At 41.5% G+C, this 24719-nt stretch overlaps 1 protein-coding gene across 1 annotated transcript in view; it reads right to left on the bottom strand.

Moving 5' to 3' along the window:
* Positions 1-13091: 13091 nt before the first annotated feature.
* INTU (inturned planar cell polarity protein) overlaps positions 13092-24719 on the bottom strand; it is a 43054-nt gene continuing 31426 nt past the window's right edge. The window contains exons 9-16 of the mRNA XM_086464370.1: positions 24445-24498; positions 23074-23136; positions 21334-21555; positions 20339-20761; positions 19709-19806; positions 18824-19013; positions 14822-14976; positions 13092-13203 (exon numbers count right to left, since the gene is read on the bottom strand). Coding sequence (XP_086320496.1) covers positions 13092-13203; positions 14822-14976; positions 18824-19013; positions 19709-19806; positions 20339-20761; positions 21334-21555; positions 23074-23136; positions 24445-24498 — 1317 coding nt within the window. The remainder of the gene's footprint in view (positions 13204-14821; positions 14977-18823; positions 19014-19708; positions 19807-20338; positions 20762-21333; positions 21556-23073; positions 23137-24444; positions 24499-24719) is intronic.

The following is a 24719-nucleotide window of genomic DNA, read 5'->3' on the forward strand; positions in this document are numbered from 1 at the left end:
GCGCAGGCGCGCTGTGCCGGCCGGCGGGGAATCCGCCAGGCGCCGGTTACGGCTTCGGCACTTTCCGGAAGGGCTCGGGCTGCGCTGGCTGCGGGCGGCGCGCGTTCGAGAAGGATCTGGAAAGGGAGGGAGAAGGCGTTCTCTAGAGCGACACCCCGCGCGCCGACGTCAGAGCGGCGGCGGGCCACGCCCACACCCCCTCTTAAAGGAGCCGCGCTCGGGCCGTGGCAGCGCGGTAATTAGCATCGCCTGTCAGTTTAGTTGTAAACGTTGGTTGCAACACGGTGTGGGTTTAGCGCGGCTATAATAATCCAGGGTAATTAATTAGGCCAATTAATACGATCGTGAGTCAGCGGCAGGAGCAGGCCGCGGGCCGGCCCGCCTTCACTCGCCGCTCCGGGCCTGCCCCGGGCCCTGCCCGCCCGCCGCGGGGGTGAGGAGAGGGGCGAAGACCCCCGCGCCCTGAAGGGGACGGATGGCCCTGGGCCCGCATGGGACAGCCAGGGTAGGCCTCGGCGGCGGCGCACGGGCGTTCGCGCCCCACCACGGGTGGGGGTCGCTTCCAGGGCTAGGGACGGGCAGAGACTGGGGCCCCCGGGCCCCGTCTGTCTCCTTCCCGCTGCCAACACCGACCCAAGAGCTGTCCCGGTTTGTGCCTATGTGGTCCCTGAAGCCGTCGTCTTTGTCGTTTTTCTTTCCTAGAAAAAAGACGTCTCGAAAGCCGAGTATCTCTACTGCAGTTATCCCGTTTTTTATGGGTGTCATTTTAAGTACGGAGGATGAAACTCTACATCCCTACAGGCTGGAAGCGCTCCGTAAGTGTTTATTTGCTTCTAAAAACGACACCTCAGTTTCACACGGCAATTCAATGTCTTTGTGACCCAGCATGTGACGCTGCACTGCACAATATTGTTCCACTGGAGAGACTAAAAATAAGGGCTAAACCACTCAACTAGATTCGCATCCCTGTCAATAGCTTTGATTATCTCCCCGTTTGTTATTGTTTCAGTGCTCTGCTTCACAACTAGAATTTTCCTAGTGAAGAAAACAGATGCCCTTTCCCTCTAAAGCCTGCAGAAGCAAGAAAATCCACTGTTAAATAGAGTCATTTGTAACACAACTACTACTTATTAATACAAGCAATTAACCCCCTCGTTTTCCTTGCTAGCATTAGGGTCCAGCCCCATCTGCAGCAGGCAGGGAGACGGATTCCCCGCTCAGGTATGTGCCCTGGTGGTTCAGTCCCTGTTACAAAACCAGTTCTCAGTGATTCAAGGGATTGCAGCAACCTGCTTCTGCAGCACCACCTGAGGCCAACTCCTGACTGAAAAGAAACCCTGGGCCAAGAGATGATGGGCAAATACCCTCGTGTAGCCAGGCCCAGAAGAGATTGTGCAACCTTGCAGCAGGGGGGACAAGCTGTCGCTGCAGAAGCGCTACTGGCAGGTCTCTCCTCTCGGCAGGATCCATCTGCCTGCGTGCAGCTTCGCGCTGCCGCGGCGGCGTTGTTTCTGGCAGCCCAGCCGGCTGGTTCCAGGCCGCCGTCAGGCATGCAGATGTGTGTAGACGTTCCTGAGAGCAACAAGAAAGGGCCAAGGGACTTTTTTGTTTGCTTTGTCAAGAGTAAGGCTGTTAGGAGTTGATGAGATTGTAAGCAGGATAAGCCAAACTCTTGAGGTATTTCATAGAAGTCTTGTTTGCGTGCTTCAGTGTCATATTGATTGCCCAGCCTGTGAGTATGAACAAAATTCAGTCAAGTCAGATTAACCACAAACTTGCCTGAGCATATCCCCCCCGCCCCAGTCACGTACTGTCACCGTAGCAATCTTGGAATTGGTGTTGTCAGAGTCTTTCCAACTCCTGGCCTGTGGATCACATCTGATTTTTTAGCAGCTAAAAAAATATTTGTACTAACTCAAGGAGCGAAGGGGTTTATGTGAAACTTAATGGTTGTGGAAAAATGTTAGGAACGCTGCTAGCCTTAATTTCTTTGAAGCCAAAATTTAAATAAAAGCCTCCTAAATGCTTTCTTTGGTCCCCAAGTTATCCATATTCCACAAGGTTTGGTTTCTTTTTCCTTTCCCTATTGAAAAATGTTACCTCAGAAATAACAGTAAGAGTCTCCTCATTTATTTATCCTCAATACTGAGAAGAATCCTCAGCCATTTTAAATGTCCTCAAGAAATGATGTGTTAAGTGTTCTAAGTCTCTAGGTACTTGGGTCTCTACATTTTTGGGCTATGATTTGTGCTGCCAGCCAGACTACAGCCTTCTCCATGTATGTGGGGTGGGACAGAGAGAAAAGCGAGTTGCTCTGTTTCTTAATGCCAGTCAAAAAACCCCATAAACTCCTTTGCTGTCTTGACTTCTGCTTCAATACCATGAAAACACACCAGCAAGCTAGAAACAGCCCGTTGTGTTTTACTTAGTTTCTTTTTAACATGGCTCACGGAGAAGCTGAAGGAGGCTGATAGGTACACGTACCTCAGTGGGCTCTGCTGACGGGCTGGGGAAACTGCGGTTACCAAAATCTGTGCCGTAGTTTGGAATTCAAGATGTGTAACATTTCGTGGTACCAAAGTGGAAACATTGAGAATTTTAAACAAGAGAAAAATATTTTCTTGGATTAATTTCTTGAATGAAATTAAAACAGTGCTCTTCAGTTCCCAGAGAACAATATTTAATTTAGCACGTGCTTAATCACAAAAACATCCAAATAATTTCTTAAAAGTATTGTTTATGTAACATTTAAACTGAGAATACGCTACACAAACACTGAGAATTCCATCATGAACGCTGCACAGACAGAATAGATGTTCACTCACTGTTTTCGTCAGACCCTGAACTCCGAAACACCGAGAGTAAAAATGTCCTTCATTTTGTCGTAAAGAACTAGCCCTAAGGCTCCTCCTGTCCCACGAAGGATGTTGGGGAGTGCTCTGCAGGAGAAAGCATTAAGCCCCTCTTGCTCATGTATTTTCATAAAGCAGTCAACGGTTCCTGTGTATGGACAGTCTTCCTGCTCTGCACTCAGACAGTAAGGACTAATCCTTGCTGCACTGAGAAAGACACTTAGGTGCCCAGCAAAATTTGTCTGTCTTTACTAAAGACCACGAAGGAACTTTTCCCTCATGTTTCACTTACTGCAAAGGAGTGATCTTTTAACTAATAAATATTTACCTGATGCCATGCTCTGTTAGCTGGTGCCAACAGCTAAATTTAGAAGGGCTGTGATCCTTCTTCTGATGCTTCTTTTAAGCTTTACTGGGCAAGTAGAAGGCTTAGGAATTAAATGAGGTCACACTCCAGTCCTAAGGGTGCTCTGAATTGCTTCAGTGCTATTAAAACTAGTACAGCTTTTTCTTTTTTCTTCTTTGGCACCCCTGAAATGTTTTTATACCAAGTAGATTTCAGTTCATTAGTAACCAGCCGAGTCCTCTAAAAAAATGTGAAGGTCTTGACTAGCACAATGGTGTAAAACCACAGGAAGGCTAGGGAGGAGAGCAGTGCAGGTCTCATCTGGCCCACCTTGTTTCTGAGCGTTAATTCGCTTGACAAAGCAAAAAGGAGGATTTGTTAGTTAGAGACCTCAGCACCACGTTCACTAAAACTCGCTTCAGATGCTTAGAGGTGAAGGAAATGAAGGGTGACAAGCAGTGACTGGTCACAGGCACGCGTGTGACCGTTCCTGTACAAGTCAGAGCTCAGGTACTGAACTCCTCCAGCTTTTTCCAAGTGCAGTGTGACTGAAAATCATGGCAACTCCTTTAGGCTTTGAACCTTTCAACAGCAGAGCACAGACAGCCCAGAAGAACATTGGGGAGCTGCTCTCTGCCCAGCAGAGCGCTTGGGAAATCCTCTTGCCCACTGTGGAACTCGGCATCGTGACGACAGCAAATCTCTGAGATGCTCTGAGTAACACCACAGCTCTGACAAAGCGCGTTTCTGTAGATGTGCTTGGTGAACTGTCAAACCATTCCTGTTTTGGAACTGCAGCCTCTTCAGGATTTGAGGGCTGCGTTAGGAACTGGCACTGGCTTTTGTCTTGACTAGCAAAAAACAAGTACACTTTTTTTTTTGAGAGAGAGATGAATCCAAATCCCTGTCTTCATGTGAAATTCTACTGGAATTCAGACACTAGGTTTTTTACTTATCGTTGAAGATTTAACTTAAATTAGCTACAGTCCACCTGCAACAGCAAGGTAAGGTTCTAGACGCTCTGAAACGGCAGAAAGATAATCCTGCCTACTTTAGGCCTTTGTGAGACTCTGCAGCTAATGAAGTGAAGTTTGAATTTGCTGATGAAGGCAGGGTTACGTTTTGTTACCTCTTCTGTTAAGAATCAAGGTATGACATCACTACAGATTTCCTTAATGTCATAAATGCAGGAAGTACACCTATGATAAATAGTCATGTAGTTCAACATAGATAAGCAGAGTAACAGAGCTGAAAAGCACTGAAATACGTTGGTTTGAATAGACATGCATATATGCAAATGAAAGGGTGTTTGGTAATGGTTACTACTGCTGAGCTGACAGAAATCAGCTTTACTGAAAGCAGTACCTCTGCTGTGCCCATTATTTCAGAAAGTTATCCCATCTGGCAAATACGCTTTTAACTGAAGAAATAAAATGTGCTGTATTTAACTCAGGGCTTCCTCTTGGCTCAGAATAAGTGTCATGATAAGAACTTGATAAAAATCATACTGATCAGCTTTATTTGTACCTGAAGCTTCAGAACTACGTGAATGAAACAAGTTCACCACACAGCATCCATTTATCCATTCACAGCATATATACATCCTCTCATTCTCATCCTCCTTTGTGCTAGTAAAAGCATTACTTTATTTCCTATGATTATAATTTATGTTTTTAATAATCTTGATACTATTCTCTAATACTAGGGGTAAGTTAATTACCAGAAATACAGGCAATTTTTTTGGAAAAGCCTCAGGAAGCATAGTCCTTCTGAATAAAGACTGCACTAGCTGTAGGCCTACTGCTGATTAAGCAGATAAAGCAGAATCTGAAGACAATGAAATCATTTTTAGTCTGAAAGGAAGAAGTCAGTGGTGCTAACGGTGTGTGCCCACTCTAAGTTTCAAGGATTTCTGTTATTTAGGACAGATTACCAGAGGTATACAGGCATTATGTAAGAGTCTTGGTATCTCCTAGGATTTTTTTGAAAGCACCTAAGCAAGTCCTATGCCAACATTTATTCTGATTTTCGTTTGACTTTCTGGAATACCAAGACAAAACAAGATATTCCTGGAACAAACCAGAGACGCTCTCTGGAGCGCACAACTCCTTTCTGTTATTGGATGGCAAAACTTCCTCAGGGATGCAGGGAACCAGGTCCTGATGTTTCAAGAGCATTTTTGTTGGGTTTTTTGTTCTGTGTTTGAGGACGATCTTCATAGAAAGAATTTGTATTACTAAGGGTACTTCACATGCTACTGAACTACCTAGTAAAATTACCTAATAGCTAGCAACGAGATCCAACATTAATTGCTAATAATACACTATCATACCCATCCCATGGTGAGAACTAATTCTCAGCTTGTACTGAGCTTTGAATATTACTGATTCTACCTCACACCTGAAGGGCAGCTGCATGCCACCAAGATTATTTTTCTAACTGCATTAGCTGGGCTAATAAAGGATGTTATTCTACCCACAAACCTTTCTTGCTCCAAATACCTGGCTTCTGAGTAGGAAAAAGAAAACAGATCCTGTCTTTCTACTAAAAGCTCTCAAAGCCCTGAACTGAACGTACTTTTACCCGCCTCCCACAGTTCTACTATTTGATTTTTCTTCTTGTCTTTCTGGAGATGTTTCCACTTTTTTTTCTGAGCAGTCTCACCTGCTGTAAGGCTATACAGTGCTTCAGCCAGCAGATCGAAAATCTAGTAAGTCATTTTCAGAAAAGAATGGCAAGCTAGACCATACCTGCATCATCACGTGTCTCCTGACGGTGTCAAAAGGGTAAGATGGCGTTCCTGAGCAAGGAGTCACAACTTGAGCAATGCAAAAGGAAAGAATGAAGGGAGTTTGGGTTGGATTTGGCAATCATCCCTGCAAAATAAAACAAAATGGAAGCCTGTACAAATTCTGTAAAACATATGTCAAATCCAGCGGATACCAAGCATCATTTTGATGATTTCTGTTGCTAATCCTACTGTACAGTGGCTTGGCTTTGCAGTAATGGAGTCTGTTGAGCAGAAATAACTGTAAAGACAAAAGCTATAACTAACTCCCTCATTAGTTCATAATGAATATTTAAAACATGTGCTTTTTTGTTTCTAAAAGCTACCTTAATGGTGTCATTACGTCCAAAATAGGAGGCTCAGTATACAATGAGGGGGAAACATAAAAATCAGTGTACTTACTTGCACTGTGGCCCACGCTGTTTACCAAACAAGACAAAGCTAGTCACAGTAGAGGCATCATTCTGCATAACGTTTTTCGGTGGTGACATCTGACGTGGCTCTGTTGACTTCCACAGCATCACAGGTACGTCTTGTGCAGACCACGTAGGTGTACCCCAAACCGCCTTCTCTTTGGTCGTTCGGTAACCGCAGCTGTACTGGGGTGGAGTCCAGCACAGCTTCACTGCCCTGGTGTTTTAGGAGTTGTAGGGAAGGCCTTGCCACCTGCCCTACCTCCTGCTGCTGGTTGTGGTCGCAAGCGGGAGAGGGGGCAGCTGCAATCGGAAGACGCTCGACTGTGCCAGTATTACCTTCAATAGCGAGTGTCTGGCACGTAGATACAGCCTGTCTTCTTTAACAGAAGTTCCTTTGCATGTCACAATCTAAAGGTTTTAGTGATTATTATTTGTTTTTTAAAGATAATCCAGCGAAGCAAAAGCTACTGCGTGGGACCGTATTCTCTTCCCCGTTTCCTATCCTGCACAAAACATGTCAGAAAGCATCCAAAGACCCTGAGCTGCAACAATGGATATGCTACTTTCCTAAATACTACACTTCTAAAGGAATTAATCTTGAGTGCTATTCATGGAATGTTTCTAAAATTTGAGTCACAAGCTCATACACATGTAAGCCATCTGGAAACACTTCTAGGAGGCAGAAAGGAGATTTAAAGATCTATAAACACTGTGTTATTTACCTCATGCATGCTTTCCTTTTTCCACTGTAAGAAAAGAAAGAAAACAGCAACCTTAAAACTCTTTTGACATATAAAGTGACGGTAATTGAAAAAGGACTGCCTAAGAATTTGCATGCGATACAAGGAGATTAATCAAACTTTAATGACTGACAGCATTCCTCCTGCTCAGCACCACCAGAGAAGCCTGTGGCAAGAAAAGTTTCTGGCACTGCAGTAAGAAACCTGTCAACAGGAGAAGGCACAGAACATTGGATTTTTGTTTAAACTGTCGAAACCTAACGAAAGAAATCCTAAAACAGATAACATAAGACAGACACAAATAAAGCAGGTTTTCCAGCTATTTTCATATGAAACAAATTAGATATGACGAACTTATTTTCCATTCCGCTGATACAAATGAATTTTATGTAATTTGTCGAATGCCAGCATCAACATTGCACATTCCAAGACCAAGATTTCTTGTCATTAATTCCGTGGGTGTAGACCTCTGTGTCTTTCAATAATCCGTCCTAGTTAAGTGACTTTTCCCAAGTACACTGAACTGCAAGGTCAGGCAGCATAGCCCAAAAGTTGCATTGCCTTGTTGAGGTATAACCTAAACCCGTTCCTTTTCTGGTGCATTGTACAAAACGAAGTTCTTAAAATGCTTTACGTACTCCTAACTGTTCCTAGCTTTACATGTAGCAAGATACAGTTTTCAGAGTGAAGTATTACTTACCTACAGCAGTAATATGCACTGTACTATCTGTAAGGTTTTTTTCCTGACATATACTAATGACTATCAAGAAAATAATGTGAAAAAAATTAAAATGAGAGACTCCTGCTTGAGGGACGCAACCCAAGAACTTCACACATCAGTATAAAATCACCTGTAATTTCATGTGAGTGAAATTAAAACCATAAATGTTTTTGAGACTAGAGGTTAATGCAGTTTTAACTGTGAGAACGTAATTCAGGTTTTTGACAAAGCCCAGAAACATAGATGTCCGAGTCCAAGAGCTTTAATACCTGTCTTAATACTTGCATCAGTTACCTCCAAAATAATTACGTCCTGGACAAAACTTTGAAAATTCTGACTGCAGTTATGAGCAGTTAGTTACATGCACCTCGCAGAGTTATTAAAGATCAAAAACTAGACTTCAGTACCTTTGACAACAAGCTACACAGCAAGCCACGCTCACTGTTCCTCTTGCTATAAAATAGGCTGATTACAAAGTCTTATCAATATACCACCACTAATTACCAATCGTGCTGAGAGAAAGAATTGCATAGCTCTTGACCAAGAAAAGATCGAGTTATTTATTAAACAGAACTGATACGCAAGAGATCGTTTACCTGCTTTTCTTTATCCACTTCGGACTTAAAAATCCATTTGTATTTGCCTTTAAAAGCAAAGTTTAGAGCCTGTGTTGGGAAATGCCGTATAACATTTGCAAACTGCCACGCCAAAAGCTGAAAAATCCTACAGAAAAAGAAACGGATCTTTAAAATAATATCTCCAAAGTTTACACTACACCAAGTATATTATACAATATTCCTTCTGCTGTTTCTACGGGGGTATGAGTTGTAACAAAAGCCAAAACCGTTCCTTTTCAGGTCCTTTATTTTGCAAGGATTTGGGATTGGAAATCTGGATTTATTCTGACGCTTTGCAACAGATGTATGCATTTGGTGGTAGCACGGGAGAATTTAAAACTGCAAGTAAAACATTCGTAATGCTGAAAAATAACCAAGGTTTTCAGTTTCCTTACTTATGCATTTCTAAGACTAGCGATACCTGTGGAAACTGCAGTCTGGAAACAGAATATTTCATAGAACAGGGTAGAAATTGTTTTCCTGGAATAGCCTGCCTATGCATTTTCACTTCTATAGGGGGTGCTCAGACTCCATATTAAGGCAGTGATGAACGGCTTATACAGGTATCAGACACTTGGTAGGGCTTTTCTAATTATACTCTTCTTTTAAATTAAAAATCCATCCCTTTGGACACTAACATAAATACATAAGAAGCTAAATGGAGCTGAAGAGGCAGTGCAGGAGCAAATCTTACATGGATCACGAGGGAAAATTTTCTGTGAGAACATTCACAGACGCTGGACTGGCTGTGGTAACTTTGCTAAGCAGTGACAACACAGTGATTGCTGTAAAGTGTAGCCATGCTCTTCATTCAGACATTGGAATTTTCTTGTATTATCATGGATGAAGGCAAAGACAAGACAAAGAAACCCCAAAACTGGGTTTTCAGTTCTTATTTTGATCATGCTTTTCTATACATGAACACGAGGATGCCAAATAAACGCTGCTTTTATAAAACTAACCAAAGGAAAACGTGAAGGGTATTTTGGACAAATACCAATGAGCATCCTTGACCAAATAAACCAAAAAATTCCTGCAGGGACGTACCCAGCAGCAACGCCCTCTTCGCCATCCGTACGCCTTTGAATGCTGGTGGCCCCCGACGGATGCTCCATCCCTGTCGCTTCAAAGGCGTTTCTAAAAGCTTTTGTTTTTCCCAGGTTTGGGAGAGAGAGGGCAAGGCGCAGGGATGGGGGAGCGGCTGGAGGTCCCTCCCCTGCTCCCTGGGGAGCACGAAGCGGCTCACCCTGCCCTTGGACTGCCGGTCCGCCCGGATCTGCTCGGACGAGGCCTGCACCTGCCGCAGCAGCTCCACCGGCGTCATTTTGGAGACGGCAGCCGCCAGGCCGCTGGCCAGCAGGTCCTTCCCAAAGGAGAGCCGTAGGGGTTCTGGCCCTGCAGGGCTGCACCCCCCCCGTCCTTTCCTCCTCTTCCCAAAGAGCAGGGGCTTCTTTTTCCTCAAAAGTTAAAAGCCGGTGGGCTCAGAGTACCCAGGAGCCGAGCCGCCTCTGTCCCTCACCGTTACGGGCCACCGGGGGCGGCCAGGCCCAGGAACGGCGCCATTTCCTTCGGCTCCCGTGGAGGGAGGGCCGCCCACCCTGAGCCGCAGGCAGCAAGATTTCCAGGGACCTTAGGAACTTTCCAGAAGCTTCTGTCAGCTGGGGGAACCAGCCCCCTTTCCCCCAGGAGACCAGGAACTAGAGAATAGAAAACCAGGTAACAAAGGGTAGTTGTTGATCGTATTGAATTAGGAGCTAATAAACATTATATATGACAAATTAATTTTAGTCACGTTATTCATACTCTTTCCATTGCAGGTCAGAAGTATCAATGCCTTTTTGATTGCCAATAGCATTTTGGTTTTTTAATGGCTTTGCCTCCCCTATATCTTCTGACTTTCTGGCTAACGAGGGCATGAAACACTGTATTTGTTCCGTCAAAAGGTTTTAATTGTTGATGTTTCTAAACGCTAACTTTTGTTTCTTGCATTCCCTTGACATGATTAATTTTAACTCTGGTACTCCATTGATTTGTTGTACACCATGCTGCTTTGCTAATAGTTTTTATAATTAATAATTTAAAGGTAAAATAGATTAATTTCTTTGAGGCTTAATACTACCATTTTAACTCCTTCAGTGGCTTCTTTGTATCTGTTCCTTTTAACACTTAATCCTATACACCAATTCACAGCTATAATCTTCCTGAAAATTAGAAAGCTACAAGATTTGTAGCAAAGATACTTGATAACAATCTGTGTTCTGTAGGAAATGAAATCTCGTCACCTTTTGGGGCTCTTGTTAAACACACTCTTAAAAATCTGCAAAATATAGTCTCTGCTTAGGTGACAATCAGTTTAACCAATAAAATTCTCCTGGCGTGTTTATCAACGTGATTAATGGAAATTTTGCAACGCTTTGTTGCTGAACTACACTGCTTGGAGTATATAAGTTGTACCGTGCTCAGATGCCCTTAATTCTGGCTGAGGTATAGTTTCTTGTGAGGAAGCAAGCCAGTCCAAATAGCCGATAGGTACTTTAGAGGTCCCACCTTCCTTCAGTTCTTCTTTTCTCCACACATTCAGTGTTTCTTCTGCACTGACTTGGGGGGGGGGTGTGTGTTTGGCCCAGCCGAGTCAACCGAGTTTAACCGCGTGCTCTGGCAGCAGAGTTACCCAGTCAGACTAAACACAAGGATCTGGATAAAAGTTAGCTGTCCTCTTTCTAAAGCATTCAAATATCTTCTTTTTTAGCATTCAGACCATATAGCCCTGCCTTTCAAAGGCTGAAACAAGAAATAAGTATCAGCAAAATTACCCTTTTCCCAGCAGACACACGCTTCTGTGCACAAACACACATCCGGGTCCTGTCACAGCTGTTACACCTGCTAAAAGCAGTGCAGCAAAGAGCGCTTGCTCTTCTGTGTTCCTTTGCGTCTGCCACGAAACCTAGTATTCCAACCCCACATATTTTAGACTTTTAAAAGGTGCTCTTCAGATGTCATCCACACTATTACCTGCTTTTATTTTTCAAACAGTAAATCTCCCATCAGTTGACTTACAGATGGGGAACAAACTAAAGCACTGCTGCTATAACTCAGGTTTTATATGTCTCAAACTGAAATACTGTCCATTTCTCCTATTGTAGGAACCATAAATTCTAGAGGAGGCTGATGAACTCCATCTTCAATCATATGCTTAAACCTGAGGCTTCTACTGCTTGGAATTAATGCAACTGTTGAGTGATTCAGGACAAGCCGTGAATCACTCTGTGTGAGGGGGCAGTTATAAGCATTGGATTGACTATTTCAGACCTACTCTAAACAGTGCAATTTACTAGTGAAAACAAGATCTAACCATTTGATGATGAGAGCCTATGGAACTGAATTTGCTTTCCTAAATACTTAAAACTTTTTGATCCCATTGTTTAAAATGCAACTCTAGTCATGCATTTTATGAAAAGCACTCATGAAAAGCAAGTAGAAACAGCAGAAAGAAAAAAAAAAGCACTGTTGATGTGGAACATGATGAAATGCTGTGCAGACGAGCAGATCTACATGTGCTGGCTGGGGGTAAAAAGACCCCCCAAAAATCTCACATTTTAAACTAAACTTCAGTAAAAAAAAGCTTTAGAAGCAGCTGGTCTGTAGATTACAAACATTTTAACCATTTGCAGGAAAGCTGAATTTTGTAGAAGAATTCTGAGTTTGCCCTCTGTTGCGTTACGCAGATGTACCAAACGTTTTTTTGGTAATATCCAGCTGTAAATTGTGGAAGATCTAGCTAAACAAATATTGCTTAAATAAACAGAAGAGAAAATATGTTAAGTAAAAAAACCCCAGAATAACGCTTTACTGGTCTTCAACAAATATACATTTTTATTATGAAATTATGAATATAGTATAAAATAAGCCAAGTCCATGCATAGGTCTTAAAAACATCACCCCCCTGCCCCCCCATTTTCTTTTGTACCTTCAAAATTGCATTTTTAACAAATGTAAGTATTTTTTATAGTTAAAACTCATGAAGTCAAGTAAAATATCAACCGCACTATAGTCCTCAAGTGTGCAGGGACCATCCTGGCAAAAAAGATAAGGCATTAGTTTTATGTGGCTAAGTGCCAGGAATTGGCTAAGAAGATTTCTTTCTGTTGCTGAAAACATTCAGTATTTTTTATGCCCTTAGAGGTACAAAATTTTAATGAATTGGAAGACTTTTTTTCCCCCTCCATCACCAATTGCCAGCTATTCAGAGAGTATTTTGAGGATGTCAGCTTATCGTTTCACATTGCATACATATATTACACTGAACAGCAGTGAATGTACAAAGTATGTGATATTTTCATATGATAAAGCGATGATCAGGATAAATAATTCAACAGTATATAAAAATAAGAACTTCTCTGAAATCTTTTTAAGTATTCCATTGATGAGATCATGAGAATCATCACTGAAGTTGCACCTATGTCATTACCACAGGGAGATTTATGGTTTTTAAAAGCATTTCAAAGATAACGCCATGGGTGGGTACCACAACCGAGGTACTCCTCTTTATATCGAAGTACTCCAAAGAGATGACAACAGCCCACAAGATGGCTGAATGTTCTGGAAGCTCATCTACGTAGCTAAGCCGAAGGACAGTTTAAAAGCCAGTTCAACAGCAGCTTCTGTGACCGAGTCGTGAAAGCAGACATAGCACTCCTGAGGTTTTGGATGCTGAATGAGTCTCCTGGAAAAAAAATAATCATAGGTGTTAGCTTCTTCCCCTCAACTCCCTGATACATTCTGATTGCACTCTGAGGTTGCAGTGAGGTGTAAAAGCAGCGGCTCTGTAAGACAGCTAGCAAATTTCTGTGGCTCTCCTGCATTATCGTCACATGAGATTTTTAAATCGAGTTACTCCCTGCTCAGTTTTCTCAAGACTCTGCATGGAGAGAATTCTTCAGGTTTTCAGGATCTCTTTGTGTGGTACTGGTGTGTTTGCAGTAATCCAAGTTTATGGGCTACCAGCTGCAATGAGGGTACTTGGGAGCAAGCCCCATTATTCATATATTTACTAATTTTTAAACTTAATACATCTGGATAGGTACATTCCTTCACATTAATCTGATGTCTTTTAAGGAAAGAGCTAAAATAGGAAAGCTGTGCATATTATTATTATTATTATTATTAATACCTGTGCATAACTGTGTGTAGCATTACAGCACAGCATATATCTCTGCAAATATTAATGGACTGCCCCTGATTTAACACATTGTTTGATAATGCAGAGACTGAAGAATTATTTTTTTAAAAGACACCAACAGCAGCATAAACATTTTTAAGTGTTTAAATTGGAGATTTTAATTTTTCCAACCCCGAAGATAACACACAAACTGCAGATATGTACACTCGTGTTGGGAAACAATTGCTTTTCTTTTTTCTCATTAAACGTCTGACTTGAAGGCAAACAGGTTGAACAAAAGCTCTGTCAGAGAATTTCTACGCTATTATTCCTGGCCAGTATAATTACCTGTGGGTGATGTTTCCTCTCATTGTATCAGAAAAAAGTTCTTAGGCCATATTCAGAAATGTATTTTGCCATTTTCTGGCTTTCCTATTTGCGCAACAGTTGAACTAGTAGGAGATTATAACTTAATGAATTAATCAAGCACAAACCCTTTCTCTTCCTTTCACCCCTGGCCTTTACTGAATTGGTTTTCATACGGTGAAAGCACAGCTTCCATTTAACTGGGCAGTTGCATTTTTCTTTCTGTTCATCTGGCAGGAATACCACATACAGAAGATGAATGTAGAAAGGAAGGAGACATCCTGCTGATGGACTGCTCCTAATAGGACTGTCTGCCTACTGCAGCTAAAATGCAGACAGCAAAAAAACCTGTAGATGGAGGAAAGAATAGCAGGAGTGGAAGCTACAGAATAGGGCCTACTGGCCTGCACTTAATTACAGGATCTGATACATTCTGAATGGTGAAGGAATGATACAGACTACTTTCTCGTTACACTTCATTTTAATTCCTTCAGAAAACGTGTTGCTTGTAATACGTAATGCCTAGGGCAGGGTGCTGGTCTGTCATGTAAGCAAGGCAAGGCTATGTAGCAATAACTCTGTGCATCGTTAAGAAAATCACTTAACGTAGCGCAGGGTGTTAAGAGTAGGATGTCAGGGTGCCAGCTCGGTGGGGGTAACGTCATACCAATGCAACTTCCCAAATCAAAGCTACCTCCGCGGGTCAGCTCAAGGATTTCTGTGATGTGCTGCAGTTAAATCTGTTCTTCAAGAAGGCAGCGACAGACTCGAAATGGAAAACCTGGGCAGAAAGACATTGCTTTGTCTGTAAACTCACCCCACAACCCAGTAATTCATCGTTGGTGGTGGTTTCTTCTGATCAGTCCAGTTATCAGGAGAGCACTCAAACAAAACTCCGTGCTCTGTTACTGGACCTAGGTCCTCAGCTGCCTTACCAAATTCTGAAATCCCACCGCCTGCTTTTTTCTTTTGCTGTAAAACAATTGGTGAAATGTTAGTATAGAATGAAACACTTTTACATAAACCCTAGCGAGTAGAACCATGTGATTTCTACAGGAATCTCTGAGGACTGATAACTGCTGTCAATGAGCCAGATTTAGAAGGTATAACTGACTTGGTCACATCACTCTTCTCTCCAAAGTTTTGTTAATTTAGCATCAACAGGCTTTTCCATTGTTACCAACTTGGAGGTAGACTTTGCCCCCTTTGTCGAAATTTCTTTTTACCTTCTGGCTGAACGCTATTTCTCCAGTAAAGCATGTGAGAAAATAGAGCTGCTTTAAAAAAAGTGTGTTAGAACAGCTAAAGCTCTCGTCTTTCTCTGTGTGCCTCCTTAATTAAGAACTGTGAGAGTAAAAGTCTGTTGAATAAACTTGGCCAGGCAGGAATTTCTTTTTGTAAATAAACAGCTGAAGCACTTTGCTCAGAGCGTTTTCTTGCTCTTACTCAGTATGAGTGCAGAAGATGCACGGAAAATGAAGACATTTTTGTGTTTGGTTGAGCTTTCAGGGCTATCTTTTGTACAGAGCTTTTGAATAAACCTTGCAAAAGTTCAGGTTGTTTCTAACTGAACTCCGGGTTCCTGTCTGGTGAGGATCAAACTGCATGGCCAAAACCTGCTCTGCTCTCGGTGCTCAACAGTGCTGTGGGTCCAATAAAGCCATGGTACCTTTCACCAGAAACACGAGGGGAAAAAGGACCGGAATGGACATGGAGATAAGCGCAAGAGGAATTTTGAAAGGGTTTGCCACTAGTTTAACTCTTCTCCCCCTGAAGTCAAAGGAAGTTTATTACTCTTTGGTAAATGTCTACGTAACAACGAAAAAACAAAAGCTTTGAATCTTCTTTTTCTTTTTGAAGCTTGAGAAGTGAGATGAGATTATGGCAATGTGAGTGGAAATCCCTTTGAAACAAATCTGTCTTAAGGGAGTTGCTAAGCCATGGCATTCTCTGGGTCTGCCAAAGAAACTCCTGTTCCAATCAGCTGCTTCAAAGGTGAAGGGAGAGGTTTTCTTAGGAAAAAAAATCTCAAGGAACTTCTGCCTGCCATATGCAGAAGCAGAAACCACATGTTTCAGTCTGCCTATAATACTGAAGATCTAGAAAAGATAGTCAGAAAAAAAAAAAATCACATCTTAATTTCTCAAAAATGCTAGAAGAAAAAGTGAAATGCACCTTAGCATTTGAGAAACAAAAAACAGGAGGCTTGCTGGAGAAAATGTCTTTTAAAATTTCCCTAATCATGCTTTGGATTGAATCCACAATGCATATTCTAAATTACTGCTAATTCACAGAGTGGAAGAAATTTCACAACAGACAACCCTTCCTCAGTACGTAAAATTGTTTCAAACCCTGTTCTGAAAAACTGCTACTGAAAAAGATTTCAGGAAGACGCTGGTACACAGTTTAAGAACCTTCCCCACCAAAATAAGGGATCCTTATCATGCAATTTCCAAGCTGGCATTTGTTTATAATTTTGTACATCTTACCCTATGCTATTCACACTGAAAATACTCAAGAAAAATTACGTTTTAAGAGGGGATATTTGATGGAACTGAGGGTCTCTACTTTCATATGCATTAAAACGTCTTTCCCTCAGTATTTTAAATAAAATTGAGGATGATAATGATGAAGAAAATGAGGCTAAGGCTGCTTATTACATACAGTGACATATATTTTAGGGTTGAGGACTCCAGAGCTTCTTTTTGCTCAATTTAAAACGTATTCAAAGTTTCTGTACATTTCTCAATGAAGTTAAACTCTGAATTTTCGGTTCTCAAAAGGTGAGGCCAAATCAATTATTGCTAAGTTTACAATAATTTTGCATTATTGGTGCAATTCCCTGAATCCTAAACGGTAACAATATTTAGCTGATGTCAAAGAATAAGCAGTACAATAGTACATTTCTCTATTTGCCTTTTTTTGTCGTGCACTACGGACAAGGAAAACTTCTATTCGTTCTTTTACCTTTTCCTCATGCTATAATGCAACCTTCCAATTTCAGCACTAATTGTTGGAGCCAACATGCAAAAACTACCCCAGATTTCTTTAGAGTAGAAACTTTGTTCTGCAGCACACGTTCATCAATTATTTCTGATTTTCAGAGCAGAATGAACCCAGCTGCTGCCTGCTGTACTCAAGTCTGCAGAAGCCAGAAAAGGAGGTAGCTGTGGCCAAAACTGAAGTTTTGACTTTCAAGCGTGAGTTTTTCACTTTTTTATGAGCTACACCTAATGGCTGAGTGGTTCCTTTATTCAGGTTTATTTGGGTTTGAACTATAAACTCTCTATTTAACAGTTGTATCCAAAGGTGACTGGAATGTAAGAAATATTTGTGTAGTCTCTCTGCTTGTTTTTGGGTTTCTACATCTCCCAACAGAAGGGCCCAAAATACATGACTCATTGCCAACGTCCTACTTGACCAACCCCCAGTGTCATATGAAGCTGACAGAACAATCCACCAAATTAATCTATTTTTCTAACACTTAAAAACTCCTAGATGATTTACAAGGCACATCGGTTCAACTAGAAGTGACTTATTTGCTAACTTCAAGGAAACATTAAGAAAAATTATGCTGCAGTTTGCAAACCGCCTTCATTCAATTTGTACTGTTACTCCCGATTTCTCATTTAATTCACTTGGGTTGTCACTTTAGCATCTAAAAAAAAAATACAACGGACAGACAGTATTCCACTTAGGTTTGTAGTTAATTATTTCTCTTTTCCCAAAGGACTAAACAGGTCCCAAAATTCGCAGAGATTAAATGTTATCTTAATTTGGTTCATGTCAGTAAATATCAACTGTGCCATTAACAAACCAGACTTTTAGCAAAATAAAGCGTGCATTGAGCACAAAATGTCTGAGCTGACTGGACTATCTCCTAAGCTGAGTCTTACACCTGTTGTTTAGATCGCTGTGTTACTACTACCACTTTACTCCAGGTGGTTCATTTGGAGTAAACAGACATTTTTAATCAAACACCAGGCAGAGTACAGTTCCTGACAGCAGATCTGTCCATTTTTAAGTCTCATCTAAATACCAAGTACCCACATAAAGCTCTGGCAGCTCGGATCAGGCCGAGAGCAAGGCTGGAATTGGTATCTTTGTGAAGGGAAAAAGATTTACTTATTCTGGCATCCCACCTAATCTAAAATGCAAGAGATCTGGCACAGCATCATTAAAAGGAAAGGATCATTATAGCCAGTCATCTTTTAGACCGATATCCCTGCGAACAAGCGATGACAGGCATCCGTGGATGGCAAAGCCATAAGCAATTTTGGGTAGCCCAGAGACCAAAGACATTAAGGATGAACAACCCCTCTCACCGCCACAGGCCCTCCTCAGGTCATTGTTCAGACACACGGACAGCGCAGCGAGGGGAGGCTGCACTGTCACTGCTCATGTGAAACACTGTCTGTGAAAGAAAAGAGGGCCTAAATTTCCTTTTGCCGCCAATCAAACCCCCTCCCAGCATTAAAATGGTTAAACCCCCCCTGTGTCTTTTGCTACTTCCAGTTCTTGAACGCAGCCCGTGAAACTTTTTGCTAAGTTACAAACGAGAGTCCTAATATGAAACAGAGTAAGAAAATACTGAACTGGAGACAGGGAGCAATTATTCCGAGGGCATTTTTGGTGGGACAGAGCGCCGTAATTGCACGCCTACGTGGTTGGATGGCCAGAGAAAGAACCTCCCCCTAACAGTAAAAACATCAGGAGCTTGAACAACACCCACACAGGTGAACTACTTCAATAATGAAGTCAAAACAGATCTTGAAACTCGGAGTTAGGAATGTAAAAACAGAAAACAAAGCTTCCGTACTTCTTTCCTCATGGACTGCTGAAAAATGGAACGAATGGAAAGACAGCAGCGGTAGAAATTCTCAATTAACTGAGGGTGGATGGAGCCACCGAGCCGTGCTACTTCTTTGTGAGTTGGAGTAATAAAGATTCCTTGCATTGTTTCCAAAGACAGGTAGTGGAAGAGGGTATTCTCAGGACCAGATGTCAACCTTAAAAAAACCAGAATTCATTTAATACTAAAATAATTTGGATAATAATACTAAATAATTTTAGTTAAACAACATATACTTTTGTTTCTTAGAATTGTTTTGCTGGTAGCTACGACAGAGTACAGAAATGGATACAGACATTCAAAGGTGCCTATTTCTACGCCAAGGAAATCTTGCTAATTTGGACTGTTAATACTCAAACCAAAACCAAAATCAAACTACGGTACCTGTTTCTCAAAAATTCTCACCAATAAAACAGGAAAGGAGAAATAAAAGCTTGGGGCGGGGAGAAGAAAGGAAAGCTTTATTTAGAGCTCAAACAAAACACCAGAGCAGACTGTGCTGTCACAAGCAACACGTGGGAACTGGGAAGGTCATGGCTGCTTTGTCCTTTGTAGAGCTGCCTAGAAAACCCAGGGAGGCGCAAGGTGTCTGTGTGGTCCAAAAACTCTTAAGTGAGCTTCCAAGGTCAGGTATACGTGGGACATGCGCACACATTCTGCTCACATATACTTGAGAAACAGTTGTCTTTTCTAATTAAGCTCTCCACTGAAGAGCTTCACTTTTGAGAATCCTCGCACAGCGAAGTTTTGGTTAGAAAAAAAATTATGCAGGAACATCTTTGGTCTGTGCATATTCAAAACCCAATCCAAGTATGGCCTTAAAAATGACCTACTTCATAAAAAAGATCTTACTTGATAGCATTAAGGAGTTCTGTATCTTTCTCTGAAAGGTTCTTTTTGAGGTTTCCCAAATGAAATGGATTTGGTAGGGTATGTTTTTTTCTAGTGGCCTGAAAAACAAGCAGACAGGTGAACTAATAGCGAAAACACAGCTAACAAGAGAACAGAATCCAACCAACAAATCACCTTCTCAGAGGAATGTAGCACTTTTTTTTTAAAAGCCCAAACAGTTGCATCAACTTACATAAACGTATTTTATAGCCTGTTTTAGACTAAAACGGGTTAGAAGCAGTTGTACAACTGCAGAGCAATTTGTTCTGATCACTTGTTTACAGCATTATTATTTTGGGGATATTTTCCAATTACTTCTGCTGATTCCAATGCAGCTGTGCCCAATTTAGTGATGTGAAACAAAATAGTTAGATGCAATTATAAAACAAAAAAATGTGATGGCTCGGAGGCTGACCCAAAGCTTCCCAAGGCAACAGAAATATTTTCCACTGAATTCAGGGGGCTCTTAGATTTATTCTTTTATAGTACGCTTTTTTGGTTAAAAAAAAAAGTGACTTGAGTGAGTTTTTAAACGAACTGCCACCTCCCTCGAGCCCTCCAGAACCTTATCAGTTCTCTTTGTTCTCAGACCTGATCCACGACAGACTGCGGATGACTGCTTTCATCTTCCGCAGGACCTTTGTTCCCGTGGTCAGGTCCTCCAGTGCTTCTCGTGGGGCTCGGCTTACATGTCATTAAGGAAGAGTCACCAAACAGGGTCCTTTTGCTTGCTGGAGTGGTTCCTGATTTGGAAGTGTTCTGTAGCTTGCTTAGGATGGGCGAGGTGGTCAAGCTCTCCAGTTTGTCACGGCTCGGAGGAAGGAACCAGTCAGCACAAGCCAAAGGTGGAACGGAAGGAGAATCGAGCCTTTCCTCTATGGCGGCATCCAGTCCTTCCAGTTGAAGTATAGTGGCTTTGACCTGATCCACATAGATACAGTCTGGTCCTGGGTTCCCGACAGCTTTTGAGGCACAGCCTCCTGCCTCCAGCAGGACACCCAGCATGAAGTGTCTCTGTAAACACAGAGGTAGCAACATTAGCCTTTGGTTTAATGCACACTATGTGCTGTGTTATAGTTCTGTCTCATCTGGTACTTGGGCAAAATACAGCGCTCTAGTCAACACTCCTTCCTCATCTCCAGAGGAGTTCTTTATTTTTTTTTCTAATCAGATCACGTCCAAGGAGAGCTTTCTGTTACCGTGTTACTGAAGTCAACCGTGCAAACGTAAAGGCTATCGTTTACAAACTCCATAGTCGTTTGCTTTAAAGAAAAGGCCACATTTCAAAAAATCCAAACACATTTCTGAAATGAGTTGTCTGAAAATACAAGACCACGAAAGTAAAAACATTTTCAACCGAAGTGAAAAAAGCATAAAACAATGAGAGTTTATACTTAAACTTGCAAGCTTTACCAGCGTATAAAAAAATGCTACTCTCTGAGAAATTCTGTCCCATGAAACAGCTACAATAGAGGTATTCTGTAAAATTACTAAATATAATGGCAAGGGCTGGTCTTACTGAACAACAGACAACCCACAACACCACAACGGCATCAGAGAAGGGCATACTGCAAATGTGAACTTACCAAGCCAACTATCAGTAAAAAATATCTTGCTTCAGGTTCCCTGTATCCGGTAAAACTTGAAACGTCACACGGCTGGATATGATGATGTGGAAATACTTCCCGCCATATCACTAACTGACCAATCTTCTGTTCTGCTGCCAAGGGTAACAGGCAATGGTGCCGACAATATAAACCGACATCGAGAAGATCTTCCTTTGGCAAGTGGTTGCCAATCAAGTAATCCTTAATTAAAGCACAGGAAAGGAAGCGTATTCAGTAAGAAATGCAACATCACCACTTATCACTTCAGCGTACTTTCACAGAGAGACATCCACGCTCCACATGCGCTGAGATCGTCAGCTCTCTGGCCAGAGACTGTCTTTTTCGTAGACAGTTGTACAACAGATAACACTGAGCTTTTGCACCAGAGCTGAAGAACCAAAATACTGAAATAGAAACAAATAAAACATCAGCATATATGCAAGTTATCAAAGGCGAGCTGGGAAATGCATGGCTTTAACAGCTTGCAAAACAGCTACAGAGTTAGGGTGCTTTAATCCTCTCTCCAAAAATACTGAACTTTCACTGCAACAAATGAAATTTCCAAAGAAGATACACGGTACAACAGTGTTTTCAGCACTGAGGGCATTACAGTTAAAGTGCTGTCATGGTAGACACTGTGCAGTTGCATTTGTGCCAACAGTTTAGTTTCGTAACGCTACCTGCATAAAGAATAACTGCATGATAAAATCCTTAAAATACAAGTTTCCTTAAAGAAAAGGCTGTTATCTTCCTCTTTATACCACTGAATACAACTGTCTGCATTTAATAAAGATACATAAACTTACAAATGGGGCCAAAGTAAAAAAAACCTGTCAATCCAATTTCTCAAGTCTTTGATTTAAAGACAGATTATAGATCACCTCTTTATTAAAAAATGGCAATGGACAAAAAAAATTCCTCTTAGACTATCACAGAGTCTCACTTGCATTGACTCTTAGTACTTTTTTATTACTGTCTCTCTCCAATCCTTGGAGAGATTCCCACAAGACAGTTTCACACAAGTATTTTGTTCTTCCTAATCATATTTATGTGGACCTGTTGGAACAAGTCCAGGGGAGGCCACGGAGATGTTCAGGGGGCTGGAGCAGCTCCCCTGTGAGGACAGGCTGAGAGAGTTGAGGTTGTTCAGCCTGGAGAAGGCTCTGGGGAGACCTTACAGCGGCTTCCAGTGCTGAAGGGGGGCTGCAGGAAAGGTGGGGAGGGACTCCTGATCAGGGAGGGGAGTGGTAGGATGAGGGGTAATGGTTTCAAACTGGAAGAGGGGAGGTTTAGATTAGATGTTAGGAAGAAATTCTTCCCTGTGAAGGTGGTGAAACACTGGCACAGGCTGCCCAGAGAGGTGGTGGATGCCCCATCCCTGGAACCATCCCAGGTCAGGTTGGACGGGGCTCTGAGCAGCCTGATCTGGCTAAAGGTGTCCCTGCTCGCTGCAGGGGGTTGGACAAGGTGACCTTTAGAGGTCCCTTCCAGCCCAAACCATTCTATGACTCTATGATACAGCACGTACCACTGTCACTTCCTGGCATCAGTTGTTTCTGCTATGGTCTTTCAGTTTTAGGTCTCTTACTGGAAATACAGGTTTAAAGCAACCATACATTTTTTTTCCTATTTGTGAGGTTCTGAAGAGAGTTACTCCATGACAGGGTTAGTTTTCCAGATGCATTTTCCTAATCTTTAGGCTTTAATCATTAATAGTACCTTGTAGAAGAGACAAGAGCCCATAATCGTATATAATCTTCTCATGTCATAATAATCTTCAGACTGTGGAGGGAAAAAAAAGCACGGTATAATTTTTAATTCAGAATTTTTATTTTATTTACCAAATGCAAGTCAAACAATTCCAGTCAATTGTAATCAATATCTTATTAAATAACTTTCATTTTAGACAGCTTCTTATTATCAGTATGGCAGTGAATACTGAACAGTTAAGTGAAATACCAAGGTTTTAACCTCCAGTATTGATTTTTGTGTCACCATGATTTTCTCTGACAGTTTTCCGTTCAAAGTAACAGTTTTCCTATTTAGTTCTTATCAGCCCATGAACTATTTTTGTTAGGATATGCTAATTCTCAGAGTTCTTAACAGCAAAGTAGCTGAAGCATAACTATTGACACCAGAGGCCCTCCTAAGAGTAAAACTTCCAAGTCAAAGCATTTTTTTCCAGTACTTTTATATTTTACCCAAAATATACCCACTCATTGATCTTTTAATCTGCATGTCCAGCGTTCTCAGATTAGTAACACTATCTTTAGGTGGACATAGTGTATTTTAAATGAAGTGGGTGAAATCAATTTATGTGCTATAAACTGCAACTTAGAAATATTGCTTTCTGTAAATAATCATACAGGTTGTTTAGTACAGCGATTCTTTTTTTATTATTATTCTTTTGCAAGGTTATTGCTAAATTGTTCTGCTAAATATGTCAGCAAACAAGTTATCTTTATGCTCAATAAAATACCAGTCAAGAATAAAATTTTAAAATAACTGTTCGGAACATGAGTTTAAGGAAGCTCTTTCATTAGAAAGTAAACCTGAGATTTCAAGATGGGTACACCTCGCTGCCCGATACAGCCCAGCAAAGAGCACGGACAGCAAGTGATACTGAAGTAAATAACTATCTTCTCCTTTAACAGTATTAAACATCTGCATAACTTGTAATTGCTTTCTGTAAACTGGAAAATTAAGTTCTCAGTGCTCCATGGAAGTTTTCAGGTTTATTCACAATCGCTTGGGGAGGAGACAGTTATCTATATGAAAAAAGAAACGTAACAACAATCAGCTACGTTGAAGTTAGTGCGTCCTTGTAGACACTCCATGGACTTAAACTATAGTAAATCATGGGTTTTCAGTGACTCATCCTATTGGATTATAATGTTAATCATGGAGAAATTCAGGATGAACAGAATGGGTAAAACTGAGCTATCTTAAAACAAGAATAACACAGTATACCTTTGCTTTGACTCCACTTGACTAACAGAAGTGGATGAGTGTGGAATTAGTGCTTTTTTTAAACTACAGAAGATGACCCTAAGGCCCAGAGATACTGTGCAATGCAAACAAAATGTTTACCAGCTCTGCAAAGTCAGCTGCTTCCAGATCACTCAGTGCTGTATCAATTTCCATCTGAAATATTTAAACAGTACACGTTAATAGAGATTTCCAACACGTTCGCTTACAACAGCACCGCTCACTCATCTTGCTAGTCTCAGAAGATTAGCATTCACGAGCCCAAAGCGAATGGAGACGAATTTGCACATACTTTTCAGCAGTAATATCCAATGTCAAGCACACCTCAGTTCATCAGATTGAAGAAAAATCCTTCTTAATTGCTGTGTATTTCCTCC

Source organism: Leptosomus discolor, chromosome 4, assembly GCF_034619465.1.
Source record: "Leptosomus discolor isolate bLepDis1 chromosome 4, bLepDis1.hap2, whole genome shotgun sequence".
In the NCBI taxonomy this organism is placed as follows: Eukaryota; Metazoa; Chordata; class Aves; order Leptosomiformes; family Leptosomidae; genus Leptosomus; species Leptosomus discolor.